This window comes from Nanorana parkeri, unplaced genomic scaffold (genome assembly GCF_000935625.1).
Source record: "Nanorana parkeri isolate BGI_ZX_2015 unplaced genomic scaffold, ASM93562v1 scaffold587, whole genome shotgun sequence".
Lineage (NCBI taxonomy): Eukaryota > Metazoa > Chordata > Amphibia > Anura > Dicroglossidae > Nanorana > Nanorana parkeri.
The window spans coordinates 25,855-49,784 of record NW_017306855.1 but is presented as its reverse complement, the minus strand read 5'-3'; the positions used below and the strand labels follow the sequence as shown (position 1 = coordinate 49,784).

The window sequence follows — 23,930 nt, the reverse complement described above, 5'->3', positions numbered from 1 at the left end:
CAATTCAGAAGGTTATAATAAAGACAGAAAATGATTCAACAAACACATGACAAAGAAGTTTTATCTTTGATGGTACCAGTCCCATCTTTAAAGTGTACAAAAACATTACTGGTGCTCCTGACTACTTGTTATGTTAAAAGGTACAACACACAGTATACATTTTACTATTGATGAACCGGACAAAATTAGCATAGTGGGTGCTGCTGTCGGCACCCTTTCAGGCCGGCATCCCTCGATCAGCTGATCAAAGGAGCCAGTCAGAAATTCTGCGAGTGAACAGAGGCAAATAAATAAAACAACGTCCATTTCTATGACGTTACCTTAATCCGAGCCTGTGAGCCAGATATCCTTAAAATACCCTGAACATCTATTCCCTTCTTTTCCAAACACGTGAGAATCTGCAGAAAAGTAAAAAAAACAAAACAAAAAGTCTCAGGTTCTGTTAACATCAAATATAAGCAACTGCTCCATTTAGTGCCATCATTAACCAATTAATTATTTGTGGTGTGCACATTTCCTGTTCTTAAAGCTGAACTGCAGCAATCCAGAAAATGCCAGGTAAAGCAGTTTTTTAGGTTTCTTTTTGGAAAAGGTCACCCCCATGTTATCTCAGATGATCAACGCAGGCCCAATGCAAGGACAAGCAAAAACAGATTGCTGTCTATTCACAGTAAACTAGTGCATTGGTGTGCATTGAGGGAAAATGTAGGCATGTTATATTTGTATGCAACAACACACACACGAAAACACATTGCAACGCACATCAGCATGTTGCAATCTGCTGTTGTGCATAGAGGTAAATAAACTGGCCTCATTCACACGAGAAACGGCCGGCACGTACAGCTCCATGCTGCGTGCACGGCCGTATCGGGCAGCTCCTGGGAAGGACAGGTGCTGCGTCTGATCAGTATGCAGCCCCCGTCCTTCTCTATGGGACTACGCAGCCGTACGCTCACCCCAAGTGCATGTCCGTATGGGTGCGGGTGTCCCGGCTCGGACGCAGGCAGGATCCATCCTGTCAGCGTACGAGTAGGGCGGCGTACGGCCGCGTAGTCCCATAGAGTAAGACAGGGGCTGCGTACTAATCACACGCAGCATCTGTCCTTCCCGGGAGCGGCCCTATACGGCCGTACACGCAGCACAGAGCTGTATGTGCCGGCCCTTTCTCGTGTGAATGAGGCCTTAAAGTTTAAAAAGAAAAAAAAATGAACAAGTACTATGATGCATACATCACAACATAATACAGAGCACATGCACAATGCACAGCAGTGTACCGACCGTAAGGCTATGATCACACCATGTCTGGACCAGATCTGCAAACGCAGTGAAGTGCGTTTTTGCCGCGCTCTGGTGCTTTCCAGGGCAGTTTTTTTATTGCAAGCCTAAAATGGGCTTTCAGGTGCAGTCTAGTGTGTTTGCATGCGTTTTGATGCATTTATACTATACAGACCAGAGAAGATGAGACAGGCAGTATTTTCTTTTTGTCTGGACCCGAACGGACTGCGCGGGTGTGAACAGAGCCCAGAAATACCATAGGGATACATTGGGATGCTTTTTTGGTCCGTGCACAAACTGTTCTGGTCCGGACATGGTGTGAACAAGCCCTAAATGTAAGGTTGCTGTAGATGAGGGATGGGGGTGTGTCTGTGACTTCTCTGTTCCATCTTCCAGGGCTTTATTGCACACACAGGTCACAGACATTCCTCTGCTGCCATGCATGGAGATACTGCAATTGATTTCAAATACCAAGCCCTAGAATTCACAGGTGATAAATACATTTTGCAACAAAATTGGGCATCAGTAATACTAGTGTAAATTAATTTGGGTGGCAACTGATTTATTTTTACATATATCTAAAGCCAATTTTCTTCTTATATAGAGCGGGAAATTGTGGGGAAGAGTTTGAATCTCTGTCAGGTTTTATTGCTGGGTTCCTACTGGGGAGATTTATCCTGCTAACCATTTTCATCGGGACAGGAAGTGAGGGAAAAATCCATAAATGTATTATTATTGGAACAAGAGGTAAGGGTAAATCTTCCAACAAAGACTTGTCTCAAAAACAACATTCTAAGAGGAGATTCTCCTCACTTTGGAGTCAAATTTGAATTCAAATTTGTGTCTCTGGGACAGGAAGTGATGGGAAATCTTCTAAACAGGACACAGATAGCAAAAAAAGAAAATTAAAAAAAACTGCTGTGTTTGAACTATTCCCTACTTTTTGATATCTAGATTTATGCTGGCCAAATGCAAAGCAATTTTCAGGCAAATTCAAGCCAATTTTACCCACTTAACCATTCGTTTGCAAAAAAAAAAAAAAGACTAAACGTATCATTGGTAACTTATCGTCAACTGTTTCTAAAACAGAATCTGTCGGTGGTGGGTCTTCCTCCAATCACACGGAATATAAAGCTAGTGGAAACTGCTTAAAGTAGTGCCATTTCTATTATTATATTCCTATTAGCCTTTCTATGCTATGTTATACACGGTTATAACTGCAAATATGGAGAGGACTTTGAACTCACCGCCTGAAGGATAAGTGGGACCTGCGTATTGGAAATCACTCTGCGATCATGTTCCAGCAAACTGGTAAGCGGTACCCCAAAGAGTTTGCTTTCTAACATGGGAAAAGTAAACAAATAAAATATAAGGGCCCGGGTATAAAATACCCAAAAGACAACAAAGATATACAAACGAGAGAAAAGCAGAGGCCCAGAATGAAAGAATGCACTGAGGACAAGCAAACTAGGTCAGATCAGATCTCCTCTGATCACCAGTGAAAGGGGGCCCTTCTCCACTGGCCCCCAGTGTAAGTGGGCCCTTCTTCACTGACTGCCAGTTCAACAGGGCTCTTTTCCACTGACTGCCAGTGCAAGGAGGGACTTCTCCTTTTATGACCAGTTTAAGGTGGCCCTTCTCCACTGACCGCCAGTTCAAGGGGGCTCTTCTCTTCTAAACACTAGTGAAAGAGGCCCCTTCTCCTGGTCTGTCTCCACTGTTCACCAATTCAATGGGACGCTTCTCTACTATCACCCCACACAGTGCATACCACTAACAAATTGCTGTTTGATGCAGTCTGTTTCTTTTTAGAAGTATTAATTTAAATCCCATAACTAAAAACAATCCTGCTGTACTACAGATTAGAAAGCGGTGTTAAAAAATTATCTGCTCTGGGTGTCAAATACACTAGGTCAGCCTAAATTTCAATCAGGGACAGAGTGTCTGAAAGTAAAGTCTGCTGTGTGTCCTCTTTAAAGGGTGCTACCTGTGTTAGATGTTTTTTTGTAACAAACATTTTACATAAAAGTAGAAAAAGTATAGCAAATAAAAGTTTAAAATATGTAAATAAAGTGGACCCAACAGCCTAACGTTTCCCCCCTATCAGAATGATGACAAAGTAGGTTCCTACCAGAAGCTTTACGCTTGATGGCTTTGTTCCTTTTCAGGTCTATTTCTAGGACATCACATAGAGCGGTCAGCTCTATAAGTGCCAGCGTGGGCACCTGCTTCATGTCAGGTGAAGACAGGTCTGAAACCCTTGTCATGCCAAGTCGTCCCTTTTGAATATGAAAACGCTGTGTAAACAAAGAACATCAATAATATCATCAGTACTCAGTTAGCTAAACAGCCATAATACACAGCTCATGTAGATGAAAACATTACAAAATCATGAAAGATAATGCAGGTTACCTTTTCTAACTACTATGTCCCCACACCTTAGGGCCCGCTCACACTTATGCGTTGTACTAACACACTGGAACGCAATGCATGCTAATCCATGACACTATGTGCATTGGTGTTCTATTTATTTAGGATGCCATCCCAATGCACTTATATAGCAAGTGCCAACACACCTGCAGTACAGAGCACAACAACATAGTGTGCCTTGTAGTATGTTGCATTGCTGAACAAGCAGATGTTGCTTTTATAATAAATACATATTGTATTTATTAAAGGTTCCTGTATGACAGTCTACCCAAGTACAAAATCTAGTTACTATGTGATGCACAGGCCCTACAAAAAAACCCAAACAAAAACTTCCTTTACCTTGCCTGACTAAACCAAATCCTCCTTCATTTGTGTCTCCAACACTCCCCCTCTCAGACACTGCCACTCACAGTGGGAGGGTTTCAGCAACAGAGAGTGTGCTGTCAATCCAGAAAGTAGTGGGCAGGACTAGATGTGGCCAGGTGCTGATTGACAAGATACGATACAGGCTTGTTAATCAGCAGTGACAATACTGAAAGCCATGCCCTGTGCAACATTGTTTCATCCCACTGTAGTGCAAGCAGGCTTAGCTTATATGAGAGTGGCAACTACGCTCTGAATTCAAGACCAGTGCAGCATTGTTTTCACACAATCAGAGGAAGCTGCATTGGGTAGACTTCATCGGCAGACTCAACAGTTATTTGTGGGACTTTACAGGGGGGACGAAGAGAAAAGTAAGCTCTGCAGCACATTGTTTTTAATGGGAAATTATAGTCCTACTTCAAACTGTTATTAATGGGCTGTGTTAATGCAACGCATAGTGTAAATGGACCCTATGTATCCCCAACTGCAGCACGCCATATAACTGTGGACTATAATTATAACTGCAGCAAGCTCTGGGCGATTCTAAAGTTACAAGCTTGCAGGAAAGGTACAGTTCATTTCCACAAGCACTGCATAAGCCATCAGGCTAAACGCTCGGCAAGCAGCTAAATACACAGAATACAAATTTGTGAACTGCCAGAGAATTGCTATATTGGGCCAATTTGGGCACTGTTCATGCATTCCGACAGCTGTGGCTCGTGCAATCTGACAGCAAGGGGATTTGTCCATACACACTGTTTAGCGTTTATGATGGAATTGAGTGATTTCTTTACCTGTTTGGCCAACTTAAGTGTCCAGCACACATCCAGGGGCCTTTAACCCAACTTTCTTCTAGAGATAACTGGGAACTTAAAACCCAGAGACACCGTGTTATGGAAAAAAAAAAGACAGCCCAGCTAAGCAATAGTGAAGTACAGGAAATATAAAAGGGCATGAGCCAGAGTCCAAAGCCTATATTGGCTTAAACCTATTTGCATAAGAAAGAAACTCAGGTTTTAGGGCTCCCAAGGTAATCGTGTGTGTGTGTGTGTGTGTGTGTAGGGGGAGGGGGGAGGAAATGCAGAAATTCCTGGAAGCACTTCATATTCCTGGAATAGTCAGTATATGTGGCACCTTACTAGCTACATTCTGCCCACAGGTACAGTTTAAGCAAACCCATACAAGTTTAGCCTTGTATTTTCAAGTTTTTTGATGAAACAGAACATGGATCTTACAGGTAGTTTTTCTGGTTTACATTGTGTTTTGCAATCCTCATTTTGTCCGTCTGCTGCTTGTTCTGAATATGCCACTTCTGTATCAAAAACATTAGATGCACTGGAGCGCCTATTGAGTAGACTGTGAGTAGCTGTTAAAAAAAAAAAAAATGAATTGTTATTTTTCAGTTACGTGAATCAGATGCATGGCTGTAATACACTGAGGAGGTTTATCAAGCAGGATACTGTCAGAAACAGGTGCCAAGCTATAGCAAATCTTGCTGCCTCTTGTGACAGTTGTGCTGAGCTGCTCCAATGTAAGTATACAGGGATGTCCCTAGCGGGGGGAACAGTGCACCTTTGTACCTGATACAGGGGGTGGGTTCGGGAAGATGAGTGGGGCCTCTGCATCATCTCCATGCCCAGCTGTGGCCAATGTCACGCCTAATGGTATCTCCCTGCTCAGCTCCTGGCAACCAATGACATCGCTGGCTGCCAGGAGCTGGGTGGGAGACCGGCCCGAGAGTCCCACTCAGCTCCTGGCAACCAGTGATGTCACTGGTTGCCAGCACCTAGCAAGGACGCCAGCCAGATCTTCCAAGGTTGCTAAGAGCTGTGCAAGGAGATGTGTATGGCCATTACACATCTCCCCACCCAGCTCTTAGCAACCTTGGAAGATCTGACCAGAATGAGGGTGGCAGGCTGTTGTAAACATTGTACAACAGAGCAGCCATGCCACTCTGCCTGCTGCCCCCCCCCTTCTCCCCCATAATCCAGAGAGATGTCACCTGAGGCAACAACCTGGCCAATAGAGAGCTGTGTTCAGAGGCAGCGTTTTTTTTCTGCCCATGTCCATGAGGCCTTCGTTAAAGCAGAAAACTATTATTAACTGCTCATTTTGGTCTAGGGAGGAAAATAATAAAGTTATACTCACCTGAGCCTCAGAGCCGGCCACCGTGTATAGAATGTGATGATTTATGGGACCTTATACTGCTGCAGTGGAGGGGGAGAGAGGCTCCAGGGACCGGTTGGAGCAAGTTAGCTAGGAGGATCAAGTGGGTATCATTTTCATTTTCCTCCCTAGACACACAGGAGCAGGTAACCCTCGCAATGCTGGGGTAGACTCACTGCAAGGGTTAAATCATTTTCCCACAGAAATCATCTTTAACTCTAAATCAACCCTACCAAACATTGCTCCCCTGCTAGTATTTTTGCTGGAAACTAAAAAAAATAAATACAAATTTATATTTAAAATCGTTCTTCATTTTCATTTGCTTGGTCCATACATTTTTAGGGACATATTTCGCAAACAGCAAATAAATAAAAAAAAGCCTTTACTCTATTTGTAAATAACTTCACTACGCTTTGAAAATGGAAGCAAGCATGTTCATGTTATTATAGAACAGAGATATTCTATATATGAAGTGTTCATTTTTTTTTAATCGACAGGATCATTCGTTTTAAAATGAACACTGGTCAAAATAGAAAAAAAATGGCATCTCCTTTTGTTTGGTTTCATCTTTTGTCTACAGATTGTATATAAATGAAAATAATTTTTTAAGACAATATTGTGAAGATAAAGCTTAGTTTGTAGTGGAAAAAAAAAACTATATACGTGTTACTTTGTTATCGAAATTAATGAGAAAGTTATTGCTGATTCAATACAGCCATTGCTGAAATGTAAGAATTGGTCTGGTCCATAAGGCCGCTTTCACACGGGCCTTCTGTCAGTTTTTCCATATAGACAAATATGGGGTCCGGTAATTACAGTTTTGTCTTCCATCGCAAGATGGAGGAATAAAACTGGACAAATGCAGATATCACATCGGTGACATCTGTTCCGATCAGCAGGGAATCTGTGCATGGATCTCCTGCAGATAGGAACTGAAAGGGGCCTTAGGGGTGTACAGGTGCGAGAGCTGAACTGGCTAAAAGGTGCCCACACACCTTGCGATAATCGTATGATAATCGTGGGAAATCCCGCGATCGTACGATTATCTCAAGGTGTGTGGAAGGCGTGCAACCTCTCCTACTGTAAGGACGCACAACTTTTATCTTATGAACATGTTCAAAAACCCGCCGAGCATCGTACGATTGTCGGCGGGTGTGTGGCATGTTCACAAGGTAAAAGCCGCACGGGCCGGTTTTTGCTAAAAGCGCACAATGTCCGTTTTGCATTGCGGTCATCGGTAGCCCGCCCCTCAGAGGGGCGGGCTTGCGATCATCGCAAGTACGATCTGCCTTTTGAAGATAGGCAGATCGTACGTTTTTTTAATTACCTTATACAACCATCGCAAGACGAAAGTCTTGCGATGGTTGTAAGGTGTGTGCCCAGCATTAGCCATGTCTTGTGATATTATAAATAAGGGCTCGTTGACACCCAATGCATTAGTTTGCGCTGCAGTCACTGCAATAGTCCTACATATAAAATAAAGAATGATCCAGAAATATTTTCCCAATGTATTTTATAGAAAGCAAATAATGAGCATGATGTAGAATTGTGTTCCAGTTTTTACCACCACATGTACCAAAGTAAATATAAACAAAACTGTGGACTTACGTTGTGGAGTGTGCCTGGGGCTGCTTCTGTTCTCTTCTGTTTTACTCTGTTCATCCGACTCTCTCTCTTCCAAGACATTGTCCTGTTTGAGGTTTTTTTTAAGGATAATGAGTACCCAGGTTCACCCATCCAGCCTGGCCATTTTACACCTTTACCTACTTGGATGTCTAATTTATTTTACATTTATATGACACAAAGCAGAGGTCTCAGTGTGTCTTTCTCAGAGACAGAGGAAACCAGTGGGTGAGCCAGTGATCCACCATCCATTTATAACTGAAATATGTGTTTTTGATGGACTGACCTATTAGCCACCTGTATTAAAGCAAAACCGTAGACCTGAAGAAAATGTGTGTGAAAAAATGCAGCTGAGGAGCATGAATAATAAGTATTTATTTTCTCTGCTCCTCAGCTCCATCTAGCGGCCATAATGCAATACTACATTACATATTACATTAAAGAAGAACTCTGGGCACAATTATTCTCAACCCTTGCGGTCGGGCTACCCCTGCACTGCAAGGGTTAAGTGCTTGTTTTCACCTAGGGACAAAAGTAAAAATGGTTATACTCACCTGAACATCACAGCCGGCTAGTTGTTAGATAGGTCCCTTCAGCCTCGCTCCCCCTTCGCTCCAGCAGTCTAAGGTCCTGCGAGTCATCACGTCCTATATGGTGTATAGGACGTGAAAACGCTGTGGGACATTCCATCACTGCAGCGGAGCTTCAGGTGAGTATAACTTTTTTAATTTTTGTCACTTTCAAACTCAGAGAGGAGAATTTATCAAAACAAACAGATGGAATCTGGAGCAGTTGCTCATGGCAACCAATCAGCTTCTATCGTTCATTTTCAAACCTTCATTGAACAAACGGAAGAGAGAAGCTGATTGGTTGCCATGCACATCGGCTCCAGTTTTTGACTGCTACAGTTTTGATGAAGTCCCCTCAAAATATTTCCCAGATTGGTGCTGCCCCAGCAAGAGTTGGTAGTGCTTACCGCAGAGAACACTTCCCGGACATCTCGTGCTGGCTGCTTGCAACGTTTCCGAAGAGAGCGACTGTAACTGTCCACACGTCGCTGTACAGCCGCAGTCTGCGTTCGGGTGAGAGTCGATAAAATTAGCACGTTGCCTTCTGTGGGACTGGGGCCACCGATGAGAGGAGAGAGACCGGTGTCCTGCAGCCAGTCAGCTTCTGCCTCTCCCTCTAATAAGAAAAATGAACAAGTCAATTCACAGGACCAGAAGCAGTGTTAAAGTTTAAACCATCACCTACAGCCGTGGCCAAAAATATTGGCACCCCTGCATTCCTGTCAGATGATGCACCACTTTGCGCAGAAAATTGTTGCAATTACAAATGTTTCGGCGTTCTCATGCTTATCTCTTTTGTTTGTATTGGTATGACACAAAATGGCAGCTTTTTGGTAAAGCCAAAGCCATGTTTTCAGAAAAAGAAATGAGGCCTTTAAATAAATAACTAAATAAATAAATACAGTCCCTACAGTCAAACATGGTGGAGGTTTACTGATGTTTTGGGGTTGCTTTGCTGCTTCAGGCACTGGATGTCTTGACTGTGCGCATGGCATTATGAAATCTGAAGACTAGCAAAGAATTCTGGAGTGCAATGTAGGGCCCAGTGTCAGAAAGTTGGGTCTCCGTCAGAGGTCATGGGTCTTATAGCAGGATAATGACCCAAAGCACACGTCAAAAAGCACCCAGAAATGGTTTCAGACAAAGCGCTGGAGAGTACTGGGCTGGCCAGCAAGGAGTCCAGATCTAAATCCCATAGAGCTCCTGTGGAGAGATCTCAAAACAGCAGCTGAGAAAAGGAACCCTTCCAATCTGAGAGACCTGGGAGCAGTTGATGAAAGAAGCGTGGTCCAAAATTCATGTAGAGAAGTGTAAGAAACTAATTGACTATTACAGGAAGCCATTGATTTCAGTTATTTTATCCAAGGGCTGTGCTACTAAATATTAATTGAGGGTGCCAATAATTTTGTCCAGTCCATTTTTGGAGTTTTGCATGGAATGTGTCAGATTTGGCTTTTTTGTTCTCAACTTTTTTGTGTAATACCAATGCAAACAAAATAAATAAACATTAGAATGCCAAAAAATGTGTAATTGCAACAGTTTTCTGTGCAACGTGGTGCATTATCTGACAGAAATACAGGGGTGCCAATATTTGTGGTAATGACTGGACATATATCATTACAAACTGTGCATAGAAACAAACATTAACACACATTAAAACCTTCTTTACATCAAGCTGATCCTGAAGGCATTGGGGGCATTTGTTATTGCTTATAGGATTTCAACCCATTCCAATGAACATCACTGCCCAACCAATGTAAACTCCTTCAATGTACGAAATCTCTGACCTAGAACACACTTGTAGCAAGTACAATCACACAGATGACCGATGTCCTAATCTACATTCTCATTCCCGGTCAGTGACCCCTGAAAATACTGAGACCATTGGATCGCCATGCAGAGTTTAGCAATGGCAACCAAAATCATTCACTACTTACAGGTTTCCTTCAAAGCTGAATTCTACATAATAAAGCTGAAGTCCAGCCTTCCCTTTAGTCTTTCATAGTTGTCTTGCTGTGTCTGAATGTATCAGGATCCTCTCTTGCACTGCAATTGCTCTCTCTGATTTCACTGCACACTGTGAGCTTCTCACAATTGGGGGAATTTATCAAAACTGGAGCATGCAGAATCTGGAGCAGTTGCCCATGGCAACCAATCAGCTTATTTTTTCAGTTCGCTCAGGTAAGATTTGAAAATGAGACAGAAAAGCTGATTGGTTGCAGTGCAAATATGCTCCAGATTTTGATCAATCCCCCCCTCCCCCAATGTACATTAGAAGCTGCAGCAAGCTCTTTCCTTCCTAGCCTGGATGTCCCTGGCCTGCCCCTTTTATTCACTGGATTTCAGTTCTTCCAAACATAAAGGCTTAAGCTGGCTGCTGTCAGTATACCCGAATGAATCTAGAAGCCGATTGGCTGCCAGTTCCGTTTGGGCGGCTCTTTCGATCAGCAGGTCAAGGAATGCCAGGCGGAAGGGTGTCGACAGTGGCACCTACCGTGCAAATTCTGGCTGGTTCATGAGGAACCAGCCATAATTCGTACCATGTATACCCGGCTTTAGAAACATGTGGGCATTACCTAGCAGATTTACCTGATGCCGACTCCCTTCGGGCTGCTAGACTGGTCCCCACAGCCTCTTTTTCCCTGGGCTACAGAGGTCTAAGGACCGCTGACATCATCACATCTCATGCAGGTCCACTAACTTGCATTAGACGTGAAGACGCTGAGGGACATTCCTAAGCGGGTGTGGAGGGGGAGAGAGGTAAGCACTGATAGTATCAGGTAAGTAAATCTGCTTGCTAGACAAAAACAAGCACTTAACCCTTGCAGTGCGGGTATCCCCACTGCAAGGATAAGTTTATTTGCCTGGAGTTCTTCTTTAACTATTATTGAATAAGAAACACCAAGAGAATAACCACAGGGGTCTAGTACTTTCTTTCCACTTCAAATATCCATATCTTTATTTCTGTCCGTGTTCCCATTTAGGATATACCTTCCCTTCCTCAAATGGCAGAACTGTTGTCAGGAGGACAAGAAGTGATTGAAAATATTTCTAACGGAGCCCAGGAGAGCAAAGACAACCTGGCAAGGCTTTAACCTTACCTGATTCAGACAAAAAATAAAAAAGACAAAAACTTTTTACTTGACATACAGCACACTTTAAAAACAAAGACTTGTATGTTATACAGTGTAAAATACATGAGCATATGAAATCACTTTGGATTTATGATGAACATGGGCCATCTACGCAGTACCCAGGGACTCTTAACATATGCAGCAATGGAGAATAATAGTGCTATCATGAATCCCTCTATTGATCGAGAAGTGTAGAGGTAAGTCATCAATAATATCCTGTACCTTCTGGGGTGCTGGGTTCGGAAGAGCTGCTCTCCTCTCCATCAGATCCTTGCATCTGCTTGATGTTCTCCACCTCTAGCCAAAAATCATTCATGGAAAGAGGCTCAGAGTTTTTCCTGGAGCTTGCGTTGGCTTGAGGTGGATTCATTTTGCAAGGGCAAGACCGCAGACTGTGGGAGTCAAGGACACATGAAGGATTAATAAGGAGCAAAGACATTGGGCGGTATTCAAAAACATGCTAGAAGGTTAATTGGCTCCTGTCTAAATTGGACCTGTATGTATGCATGCATGTGAGGTAGGAACCTTAGATTGTAAGCTCGAGGGCAGGGACTGATGTGAATGTGCACTGCGTAAAGCGCTACGGAAATTGTCGGTGCTATAAAAATACCTGTAAATAATAATAATTCAAGATGGAATTATGCAAAGTGCATATCATTTTTGAGTTGGCAATATGAAATTTGCATTATTCTGGATGCACACCTCAGCACAGAAGAATAGGAAATATATGAATGTTAACGCGTATGACTTTATGGGAAAAATTTGCTATCATATGCTTCTGTACAATTGCCAAAAGGAGTAGAGTTTAACTGGTAAAACTCTGTGGTGCAAGTTAAGTCTTGAAATTAAACAACTTATGTTGAAACCATATAAAAAAAAAAAAAAAAATCAGACTTTACTGATGCAATACTTATCTGTAACCTCTTTACAAAGCCCTCTTTACACAGAAAACTAATGCAAAGGCAATCTAGCTTTGTTTTAGTCAGCCAAATGGTAAACGTCAATGTGAATGAAGACTCAATAAAAGAGCGCCAGCTAATCATCTCAAGAGTCTAAAAAACCTTTATTGGCTTCACAAGTTTTTTTTGGACTCTTGAAATGGTTACCTGGTGCTCCTTTTTAGTCTTCAGTCACATGGATTTTGAATTCTGCAGGGTTTTCTGCTTCCTAAAAGGAGCTGCCAGAACCGAGCTATCAGGCCCAAATATTCCTCCTCTTCAACTAGAGAAAGGTTGTGGTCCAGCGCTCCATGCCCACTGACCCTTAAACGTCAGATAGTCACACATATCAATCCAAACATTCAATAATTCGATATTTTTTTAGTTGGATCACACCAGTGAAATACTGCACTGTGTGGTGTATTGAAGTGGGTAGCCTATATTGGTATATTGGGAGGCCATTCAAAATATGTGTCACCGGGGCTGACCCATTAGCGCAATCTGGCACACATTACTGCAATGTAAAAATGTGACTAGGGCTCCTAAAGTGACCACAGGCACATTTCATTGTATGATGACAAACTCATCTATGGGGCACAAAAAAACTGTTTTGGGATTTGAAGCAGTGAATAAATAGTATATAAAGTTCTATGTAAAATGACGGTGCTTTATAAAAATACCACTAATAAATAACTCCAGGCAGATATGAATTTCAAGCATAACTGCACTTTTGGTGCATTTACAGGGAATGTGCTGACAGGAGGATGGAGCAGAGCTGATAACTTATCAATGTATTATAACTTACGATGCCATTGCCTCAGTGTCCAAGCAGCCAGAGGAAGCTGACACCAGAGTATTCCTTGACTATAAAAGAGGAAGCAGTGCCACCCTCCTGGCTGTGGTATCTGAGGTGTATGAATCACAAAAGTGTCTGGACAGAATTAAACATTCAACTGTTTGCCTGAATTTCAACATTAAAGAGTCACCCTGTCACCTAACTAAAATTAAAAAGAAAACAGTAGCATGGAAGAGAAGACTAAATATTGTCTTTCCTGCTGCTCGTGCCACCAATCTCTCCTGTATTAAAGAGATACTACTGCATGAAGAATCTTCTGCATGGGTGCTGTGGTTCAATCGGTAGACCCACGCCCCGCCCCCCCCCCCCCCGTTTCCTAAGACACTGTAGTTACATAGAGGCCAGAAGATGAAAACACAGCACACAGAGGGGGACCAGGCATCCGATATACCAATAAGAGCAGATGCAGAAGATTGTTCAGGTAACAGTTTTACTAACAGAGGGGAGATTGTTGGGGTTAAGCAGCAGGACAGGCTTTAAAGTAAACCTGTGCCCAGATCATGCATACTAAAGCATTTACATATTCAGAACAAGCAGTAAATGCACTTTAAAGCAAACCCTTATTTACCTCTGTATCTATAAGCATTGTGAAGAAATTAAATTCTCAATGTTTACAACAAAGGCTTTGGTTTTTCTATGAGAACAGAATCTTGGCAGGCTAAAAGGCCTCTAATGTAAACACATAACAGGTGTTGGTAAACTATTAGCATCCACCCAAAAAACGGAATCTAGAGCAGCCTTTCTCAAGCTTTTTGTTCCAGAGGAACCCTTAAATAAAACGTACAGGTCTCTGGGAACCCCTGCTAAAACAAATTAATTGGAAAAATGCCCCATACATTGGTGACCAGTGGAAAAAATTCCTCCTTACAGTGGTGGTCAGAATGCCACCCTTACAGACAGCTAAAAATATCATGGTGTCATGCAGTTGGCTCTACCAAGTGGCGCTTGCCCCAGAACTATGCAGGCACAATAAAACAGGGGGTCAATCAGCCACAGCTCAAGAAATTCCTTTGGAGGAACCCTAGGGTTCTAAGGGATTCTGGTTGTGAATGGCTGCTCTAGAGTCTTTGTTGTGGATGTGAATGTTGATGAACCTGGGAGTGCTCAGGGGGTCTTTATTTGTTTTGCTCAGTTCCAGCTATAAATGGTCATCAAAAGAACTGGAATGGACAGCGTAAAGGCCAAAGAAAGCACAGAACCATTCATACATGTATCATACTGTAATGAACTATAGCTGGCAACAACAGGTAATGTATATAACGTTATGCTGGGACCCCCAGGTTGAGGGCTGTTAGTTTTCCATTAGATCAGGGGTGGGCAACTCTGGTCCTCCATCTGTTGTGAAACTACAAGTCCCATTAGGCATTGCAAGACTGATAATTACAGACATGACTCCCAGAGGCAGAGGCATGTTGGGATTTGTAGATAAAGCACAGCTAGATGGCCAAAGTTCCGACCCCTAGATTAGATGGTCAGCAATACAGTTTAATGCTAAATGTATCAGTCTGTCATCTTTATCATGTCTCAAAGCACTAAAAACACAAAATACACATAAAGGTATACTAAGCAACTACAGTATACGTATGTCACTTCTTCACATATACCTTGTAAAATGGTCTCTAATGGAATGTAGACAAAAGGGTATATTATACAATGCCTGTCACCCACGTTGTTTAGCTTGTTCTGCTTGTGATCTTTTTTTTTTCTAAAGCCGATTAAAAAGCTGTGGTCACTTCCACCAGCTCATTGCAGCAAATAATCATGTAAACTTCACATATGACTAAATGAAGTAGAATGTGCATCCTCTATAACAATAGGAAACCACATGTTATCGCACGAGTGATGCCACTGGGGAAATCCCTGGAGAAAGATCAGGGGAAACACAATGAACAGATCAGCTCACCCATTCATGTCATATCCACTCATGGATATTCAGAGTTGCACAATCTGTGTGCCCCGAAACGTAGCAAATTACATTTTTATTTTATGGGTTTCATTAAAGTGACCCTGCCACTTCCAAAACATAGTAAACACCCCAGTGGTATTCTGTTAAAAAGAGTGACCACTGCCTAAAGAATCTTCTGCATACGATAAGTCCGGGTTTGTCAGATGCCTGGTCCCCATCTGTGCTCTTTGGTTTTTCTTGCCTAACCCTACGTCACTACGGAAGGGGCTGACGAAAAACACCATAGCAAGGGATCAGGAATCTGGAATCTGACACACCCAGAAGTGTCGGATGCTGAAGATTTGTTGACAGAAGAAAGAAAGTGAAGGTTGGCAGGAGAGGCAATGGGACAAGAAGTATGATTCATGGTTTTTAAGGCACTGGGTAGTTCTTGTATGCTTTTAAGGTGACCTTGTCATTTAAAAACTACTTTATATGACATGGTCACCTTAATAGCCCACAAGGATGGTCAGAAACAATGCATTTTGATTCTGTGGAGTCTTGATCACAATGCATCATGATCAAGAACCAGCAGAACTGGAGTAAATAAAATTAAGCTTTAGACAGCAATTGCATTTATGGTGGGATTGTTCTATCCTGGCAGAGTAGAAACCAGCTTTGTCCATACATACAATCCTTTACAGCAGTGATTCCTAGATTTTTGGTCAGTCATGTACTACTGCCATAAATTCTGATATTTCCAAGCACCGGGGCTGGACAAATCCCAGGAGACAGGTAGCCAATTCCCCTAAAAATTACAGCAGGTGCCTATATTTTGAGGTTGTCTCTAGTTGTGGTCAATGAAGATGGCTCCTAAAAAATCATTGCTGGTTCCCGGATTGGACACACTGGCTCCTGAATTTCATATCAATTTGTCCAACCCTGCGAATTACAATTTCACTAACTACAAAGTAGAATTTAGACATAGCAGAGTTCATGGTTGTGAGACAGGACTGAAAAAATTGATGAATAGGATTGTTAATTAAATACAGAACTAAAAGGGTTTAAGTGTATGTATAGCTGAAACTTATATGTATTATTCATATAGAGTACATCATTTTATTTATTATATTTTTGCGGTTTGTGTGCTGTTGCTGAGAATTCCCTTTGCATCCTCTCCTGGAGAGAAATAGGAAGTGTCTAACAGTAAGCGCACCAAAACAAGTGTCTGCGTTGGTACATTTCCCCTACCTCTTGTTCTAGTAACAATCCAAATATTAGATTTCCTATCACTTTTTATCTCAATGACCGTGGTCACCAGGACAAACAGACAGGGTGAACGTACCCAGTGGCTATAAACACTTTGAAAGAATTTCCAATCTTCCCTAATCTATTAAAACAATAGTCAGTGGGAAGAATGCTCCCCTTACATTTGTGGTCAATAGAAAGAATGCTGCTTATATTATGGTGATTATTGTAAAGAAAGCTCCTTACATTGGTGGTCAGTGGAAGAATGCTCCTTACATTGGTAGTCAGTGGAAGGAATGTTCCTTCCCTTGGTGGTCAGTGAGAAGAATGCTCCTTCCCTTGTTGGTCAGTGGGAAGAATGCTCCTTCCCTTGGTGGTCAGTGGGAAGAATGCTCCTTCCCTTGGTGGTCAGTGAGAAGAATGCTCCTTCCCTTGTTGGTCAGTGGGAAGAATGCGCCTTCCCTTGGTGGTCAGTGGGAAGAATGCTCCTTCCCTTGTTAAATGTTTTGTTAAATAAAAATACTGTTGCAGTATATTCTGAAAGTTTGGAATTGTTTCTGAATGTTCAGAAATGATGCAGACTAAAGTTTATGAAGGGTCCAGTAGATCGGAAATTAAAAGAACGCATGGCCTGCTTGTATAGCCTGCTATAAGTTACCTGTACATTAGACCTAAGCTAATGTAAAAGCTATGAACTATTCAAGTGCAGTGCGGCGGTCAGCTGCCCGAGAGACAATGTAAAAAAAAACTGCAATTCTGGCCGGACTGAAGCTGTATCCAGTGCTAGCCTAGTCTGCAGTCTTATTTAATGTGCAGGGTATACATGGGGGCCCATAAAATAACTGCACAACATGTGTCTTTCACGAACGTAAAACTGTTATTCCCCAATAACAGTCACAGTCTCAGAACACTGCATATAGCACCCGCTAGTAAGACTGTTATCATCAAATGAAAGCTGTACATTCGGTGAAGACCCATGAAGTGCAGTTATTGTATGGGATGTTAAGTATTGGAGCAGAGACGTGCTCAGTACCTACACCTGGGACACACTCTGGGTGGCGAGTTAGCGTGAGAATGGAAGCTGTGATTTGTTTGTCGCATGCCACAAGAGTATACACGTCATTAGACTTTTGTAAGCACCATTAACACTATACTTTCATATAGTCCAAGTCCCATTTCAATGATAGCCAGAAGGTACTTTAAAAATGGTAACCTGTGCAGTAACCTTCACAAACTGACATAACTACCAAAATCCAGCTAATCTATGCAAAATAAAATAATTTAGTAAGAATAATTTCACTTACATATTTCGATTTAACTTTTCCCTTTCAAGAAACCCATTAAAAGCCCCCATTCATACCACTCTCACCTTTACACTTGGCCCGCCTGTCCTGCATCCCCTCCAAAGAAGATCCCAATGAATTCTATGCCTGCTTTCTTTTATCTATAATTCCTGCACTCCTTCCATCAGCTCCCACGTCCTTTTAATTCATTAGCTTTGGTCTCCCCTTTCCACCATTAGCACTTGCTTCCCTTCCCTGAATGCACTATACACACCATGTTTCAGTACAAAAGGTGGACAATTTGAGAATCCCGAGGCTAGGCAGTCCAATCTAAAAAAAATGACATGTATTTAAAAAGATCCAGATATTACTTGAAGAAAAAAGCCATAGACTCTACTCTATTGTATTTTTTTAAATTAATTGGATACTTGCACTGCTGCGACCTCTCCAGCCCTGTCAGAGAATATGTTCCTTGACCCTCTTTTCCAACACGTGAGGATCATTGTGTCTCACCAGACTCCAGTGGCTCAATGTTCAACTATTTTGGCCTTGCATCAGTATGACCAAGCCTGACCAAGAAAGTATTTTTGCCATCTCTGCTAAACTTCTAGATCAGGTAAACAGCAGTGGCCATAAGAAGTCAGCATATATACACAGATGTGGGCTTCATCCCACTACACCAGGGATGTCCAAACTGCGGCCCTCCAGCTGTGGTGAAACTACAAATCCCATGAAGCACCTCTCTCCGGGAGTTGTCTGTGAGAATCTTGCAAAGCCTCATGGGATTCGTAGTTCCAAAACAGCTGGAGGGCAGCAGTTTGGACATCCCTGCACTACACCAACCGTGCTGGTCAAACAAAATGTTTAGTGCATACTGTATGTGCCAGGAAAAGACGCAACCATTCCATATGGCCACAAAAATAGTCTAGTCTGCACATGAGCTGGTCTGCATATTGCAACTTTAACACATAATTATGGGTTCAAACATGGTGCACCTCTCTGATCCGGCAGTTAAAGAAATAGAAATGAGTTCACTTACCACCGTCAACCTTCTCTTCGTCTTCTCCTAAGGCACAGGTAGCAACTGGTAATTTCCACTAAACAAGTTGTAAAGTACTGTCCTTAAACCCACTTCTGCCACCTCCAATCCCCCTACATTACACAGATTTTAATCTTCACGAATGACTGTCACTCAAACATTTCTTGACGCCAACAACTACCCGCATCTACTATTTTTGGCTGTTTTGAAAGCTGCACTAGAAACAGAGCATATAGCAGCTGATACACAGATATGGTCCACTTCCCTCTTCCCCTAAAACAGCTCTAGCAGACATCTAAAAAAAATTTGATAAAGTCCAATCCCCTCTGGCACAAGGGAAGATTTATAAAACTGGAACAAAGAGGGGAAAAGGAAAGATGTTGTCTGTACCAAGGAGGATTTAGCGTTCAATCAATCACTTGCCATGAATAAACAAACTAGTTCCCTACTGGGGGAACAGAAACCCCACAGGCCCAGCAGAGTTCATGGGGAGACAAGGAGCAGATTGGGGAACTTTAAGGGGAAGGGGTTGGAGAAATCCACCCATGGACCAAAGGGAGGGTTTCAGAAACCCAAGATACAGAGGAGGGGGTGCAGAGGGGGGAGGAGAATTCGGCTTCAGAAACAACAAAATGTGGTAGGACAGGGCATCTTTAATCTGAGCTCTGTTACCCTTACTACAGCTGAGGAAAGGGTACTCAACTTAGGTTTAAAATTTGCCCCAATACACAATCTCAACAAGTTCAACACCTATATTGACATCCAAAAATTTATCAGGAAATTAAACAGGAATTTTGTCACTTCTTTACCATTCACTTATGAGATAATTTTATTGTTAACATTTTTTTCACATTGTGTTGCATTGTATCCACGTAGAAGTTTATGCTCAGATTTATCAACACAAATGAGGTTTAGACACCTTGTTATCACTTGATTTATACATAGTTGTTTTTGATATTTTTTTCATTGGGACGTTATTCACTTATATGTATATACACATATATACACCTTGAGGAGGTAACTAGTCCCCCAGTTCGGTGGATATATATATACATACCTCCAGAACAAGGCAATATATTAATTTATATTTTACACCTACTTTCTTACGGAATCCACCTTTAGCGCTGTGTTATCACTTGCACATCATATTTTACCAATTCATAGCAGCTTTAGGATTAGTATTTTAACTTTTTAGCCTTATCTTTCCAAGAGCGCAGATTATTTTATCTAAATTAGTTCCAGACTGTCTTACTTAACTCCTAGAAACATATTGAAACATCTGTTTTTGGCACCAAAAAACCACGCCGGTCCTATGCTCCTAGTTTGACAATTACAAATAATTTCGAGCTATGACTAGAAAGCAGAACAGTTGATCAGAGGGGGAAACAAATAAGAAGGAGAATTGAATAATTACCTGCATGATAAAGGGAACAAGTGCCTAGACAGTAAAACTTGAGGTCTTGGTATCCGAGTTAAAAGAGAAAAGGAGGTAACTTCCATCTGATTAGTATAGTTCACGCACGGCAGTGTCATCCTGGTACTATTAGAATTCATACAAAAATTGTGCAGGTACGAAGGTCAGAGGGTACATCTTGGGCAGGTAGATAATACAGAATCCATTCCAAAATGTTGTACACATCTAATAAGGTCGACGGTTTTACCCCATTGCATTTTTTCAGCTTCTGCCTTTCCGTATACTAAAGTTCCAACTTAAAAAAAAAAAAAGTGTTTTAGTCTCTCCTTGGCTTCTGTTTAGACCAATGCTAAACCTGACATACCGGTTCTGCAACCTATCCATTTTGGGCAATGCGTTTGGCATGCCTACATGCCAGAGGGAGGGGGGTTCCAGCAAGGTAAACCTTTTTTAAATTCACGTGGAAGAAGCATATGTGTCGGGCAGGAATTTTTTTTTAGGTAACCCTAAAACATAAATTTTCATTCAAATCTTTTTAAATGCTTTAAAGTGTAATTAAACCTTCTGTATAAAAAAAGGTTTCACATAATTAACAGAGAGTTGAGGACTTTATGCCTGTGGGGTTTTTTTTTTTCAAGCTTATATTTAATCCTTTTAAAATCCCTGTGCATTGCTTGGTTCAGAAGCTCTATTTCCTCTTTCTGCCCCTGCATCAAAGCTGCGGGTGTACGTTATTTCTAAAGCAAATCACATGCGTCATGGAGGCTGGAGCAAGCTCACAGGAAACAGGGGCCTGCAGTGGGAGCACATGGCATAGGTAGGCAACGCTGCATGCATGACAAAGAAAGACAGCGTTGTCACCCTTCTATGGGAAGTGCCTAAAGTCAGATTTTATGGTTTAAAAAAAAAATTTTGGTAAAAAAAAAACTATTTAAAAAAATCATGGTATATAAAACAAATATTTATTCCATAAGCATTTAGATAAACATTTAGGCCCCTTTCACACAGGCGGTCCGATCTGGTCCACCTGTTTTAAAGCAGACCCGTTGAGATGTCCAATGCTAGTCTATGGGCAGCCGAGTGTAAACAGACACCCGTCCATTTATACCCAGTTACCCCCAACTACGGCCAGACCCGGAAATAGATCAGAGATTGGTTTTGCTGGGCTCACTCCCCATAAACTGATACGGGGTCCACCAGTTTTAGTTCTTTCCGCCATTGCAACATGGAGGAAAAAACTGGATGGACACAGATGTAACAGCGGCAACATCCCATTCGTACTTCTCCGCTCAGGAGGGATCCATGTACGGATCCCCTCCTGATCAGACTGTGTGAAAAAGGCCTTAACCTGGTTACTTTCCTGATAAATAAACGTATTACTTATTAACCGATCTATACAGTCAGACCAAAAATAACTAAGGTACTTTGTAATGGTCATGTAAACGAACAGTAAACCTGTAGTATACAAACAACACATAACAACATGTTCTCAGTCTAAATGAAAAACTACATTTTACGGACATCCATAAGAAAAGCTCTACAACAAAGTGCCTACAACAAAAGGGGGATTTGTCATTTTTCTTTGCTACTGCAATTTTTTTTTAAAAAGGCTAAGGTCTATTTGTTTAACCTAACAAAAGAAAAACGTGTTACTATACAAGATACTTCAGGGTGAATAGGTAAAGTCTTGAGAACTCTCAATCTCTTAGAAATGTCAAAGACGAGCACAATGTGTGACGCAAAAAGGAATAAGTAACATGGATCCTACTGTAAAAGAACATAGCAACAAAGACTATTTAAGTGTTAGAAGACAAAGGTGTTCATCACTGGATGTTTTTGGAGTTCTAATAGGCCACTTAGGCACAGATTGCATGACTAAAGGAAGACTATTATGGTTTTAAGTTCATTCTAACAGCAGTCCTTACAACTGAGGCAGGGGTCAGGGGAACTTCAAAGGAGTATTAAAAGAGAACTATGGGGTAAGTGTTTTTCCCTGTAGTTCTCTTTAGGGTAACGGGAGGACATATACTAACCTCCTCCCATGACCCAAAGCTCAGTACATAGCGGTGTTATTATCCACGATATACTGAGAGCACCTCAGCCAGGACGGATCCTGACAATACTGTGTGGATTCACCCAGCTGCTTGAGTGACAGCTGGCTCTGCCTACTTAGAGGCAAAGCCAGCTGTGCCCGCCCCTCCCCCATTCGTTTCTCCAGACTGCAGGGAGACGATGGGGAAGTGAGCGGATGGGTGGCATGTTTCTGCTCACTACCCAATGGATAGAGCTGACCTGTGACAGCTTCTTTGTCACAGATCAGCTCTAACTATGAGGATGAGTGGAAATCACTCGCCTCATAGTTCTCCTTTAAGCTCTTAAACTTTTTTTTAATAATGAATCCACATCAAAGAAATATAAAATTACCCAGCAAAGTGTTTCTTTAAAATTCTTGCCCAAGCAATTACAGTCATCATGTATCCAAACAGTTGGCTCCAACTCTCTCAGCTGGGTTTCCCCAAACTTCCTTTTCAGAACAAGATCACAAGGGGGAGCACAGTCTTCAGCAACTATCCATCTACTAAATTGCAGAAGGGAGAAGGAAGGAGGGAGAAGAGAGTGGCTTGCCTTGCTGTGCTTGTGTGTTTGTGGAGACACGCACAGCTTACTCACACACAAGGGTGGCACAAGGTTCAGATAAATCAAATAGCTTTTTTTTCTGTTGCCTAGGCATAAATGAGCACTTAACCCTTGCAGTGCAGGTGTAGCCAGACTGCAAGGATAGTTTTGTCTGGACATTGGCTTTAAATTTATAATTGAATGCCTTGTATTGTATCCTATTGAGAAGTTCAGAAAAATACTGTTAATCTTGCTGGAAACCTTGTGAGCGAATAACTTCCTGCGCTCTCTGCCTTTGCCGACTGATCAATTACATTGTTCCCTGGGGACTACATGTGCCATGTGCCTCCTTCAGGTCCTCTTCTGCTGATTGACAGCAGGCAGTGGACGGGTGCAATAGCCAGCCTGCTATTGGCTATTGCAATAGCCAATAGAAGACTAGCTATTGCACACACCCACTCCCTCTAAGCCTCTCTGACCTGTTTAGCAGCGCCGCACTGTGTCCTGACCCACCCCCTTCTCTGGCATCTCTCTCTCAGAGCGGCCCTGGTGCCTGACAGCGGGTCCCTGTCCCCTGCGATGCCTGCTGCTTCTGCCAATACAGGCAGGGGAGAGCAACGGGGATCGGAGGTGACAGACTGCAGCGGGGAGGAGTGCAGCTGGGCAGAATTGCAGTGGTGTCGGCACCCGGGAGTGAATCAACTAATTGGTATTGATTATATTGATTAGTTGTTGCAGCCCTAGAGTGGAGCTACCCTAAAGGTGGCCATACACTCTACAACCATCGCAAGACTTTAGTCTTGCGATGGTTGTAAAGGGATTAAAAAAACGTACGATCTGCCTATCTTGGACAGGCAGATCGCACTCTCGATCATCGCAAGCCCGCCCTCCTGAGGGGCGGGCTTCCGATGACCGCAATGCTGAACGGGCAGTGTGCGCGTGCGCACACCGGCCCGTTCAGCATTTATCTTCCGAGCACCGTTCTAACCAGCCAAGAATCGTACGATTCCCGGCTGGTTTTCGAACATGCTCCGTTCACACTGCTCGATTATAGTACGAAAACCCGATCGCATACGATTATCGTACGATAA

The 23,930-nt window shown here is 42.4% G+C and overlaps 1 protein-coding gene across 1 annotated transcript in view; it reads right to left on the bottom strand.

Moving 5' to 3' along the window:
* ARHGAP40 (Rho GTPase activating protein 40) overlaps window positions 1-23,930 on the bottom strand; it is a 44,584-nt gene that overhangs the window by 6,900 nt on the left and 13,754 nt on the right. Inside the window, exons 2-7 of the mRNA XM_018562604.1 lie at window positions 11,783-11,952; window positions 8,739-9,042; window positions 5,304-5,403; window positions 3,407-3,572; window positions 2,523-2,614; window positions 321-398 (exon numbers count right to left, since the gene is read on the bottom strand). Of these exons, the coding sequence (XP_018418106.1) occupies window positions 321-398; window positions 2,523-2,614; window positions 3,407-3,572; window positions 5,304-5,403; window positions 8,739-9,042; window positions 11,783-11,952 (910 nt within the window). The remainder of the gene's footprint in view (window positions 1-320; window positions 399-2,522; window positions 2,615-3,406; window positions 3,573-5,303; window positions 5,404-8,738; window positions 9,043-11,782; window positions 11,953-23,930) is intronic.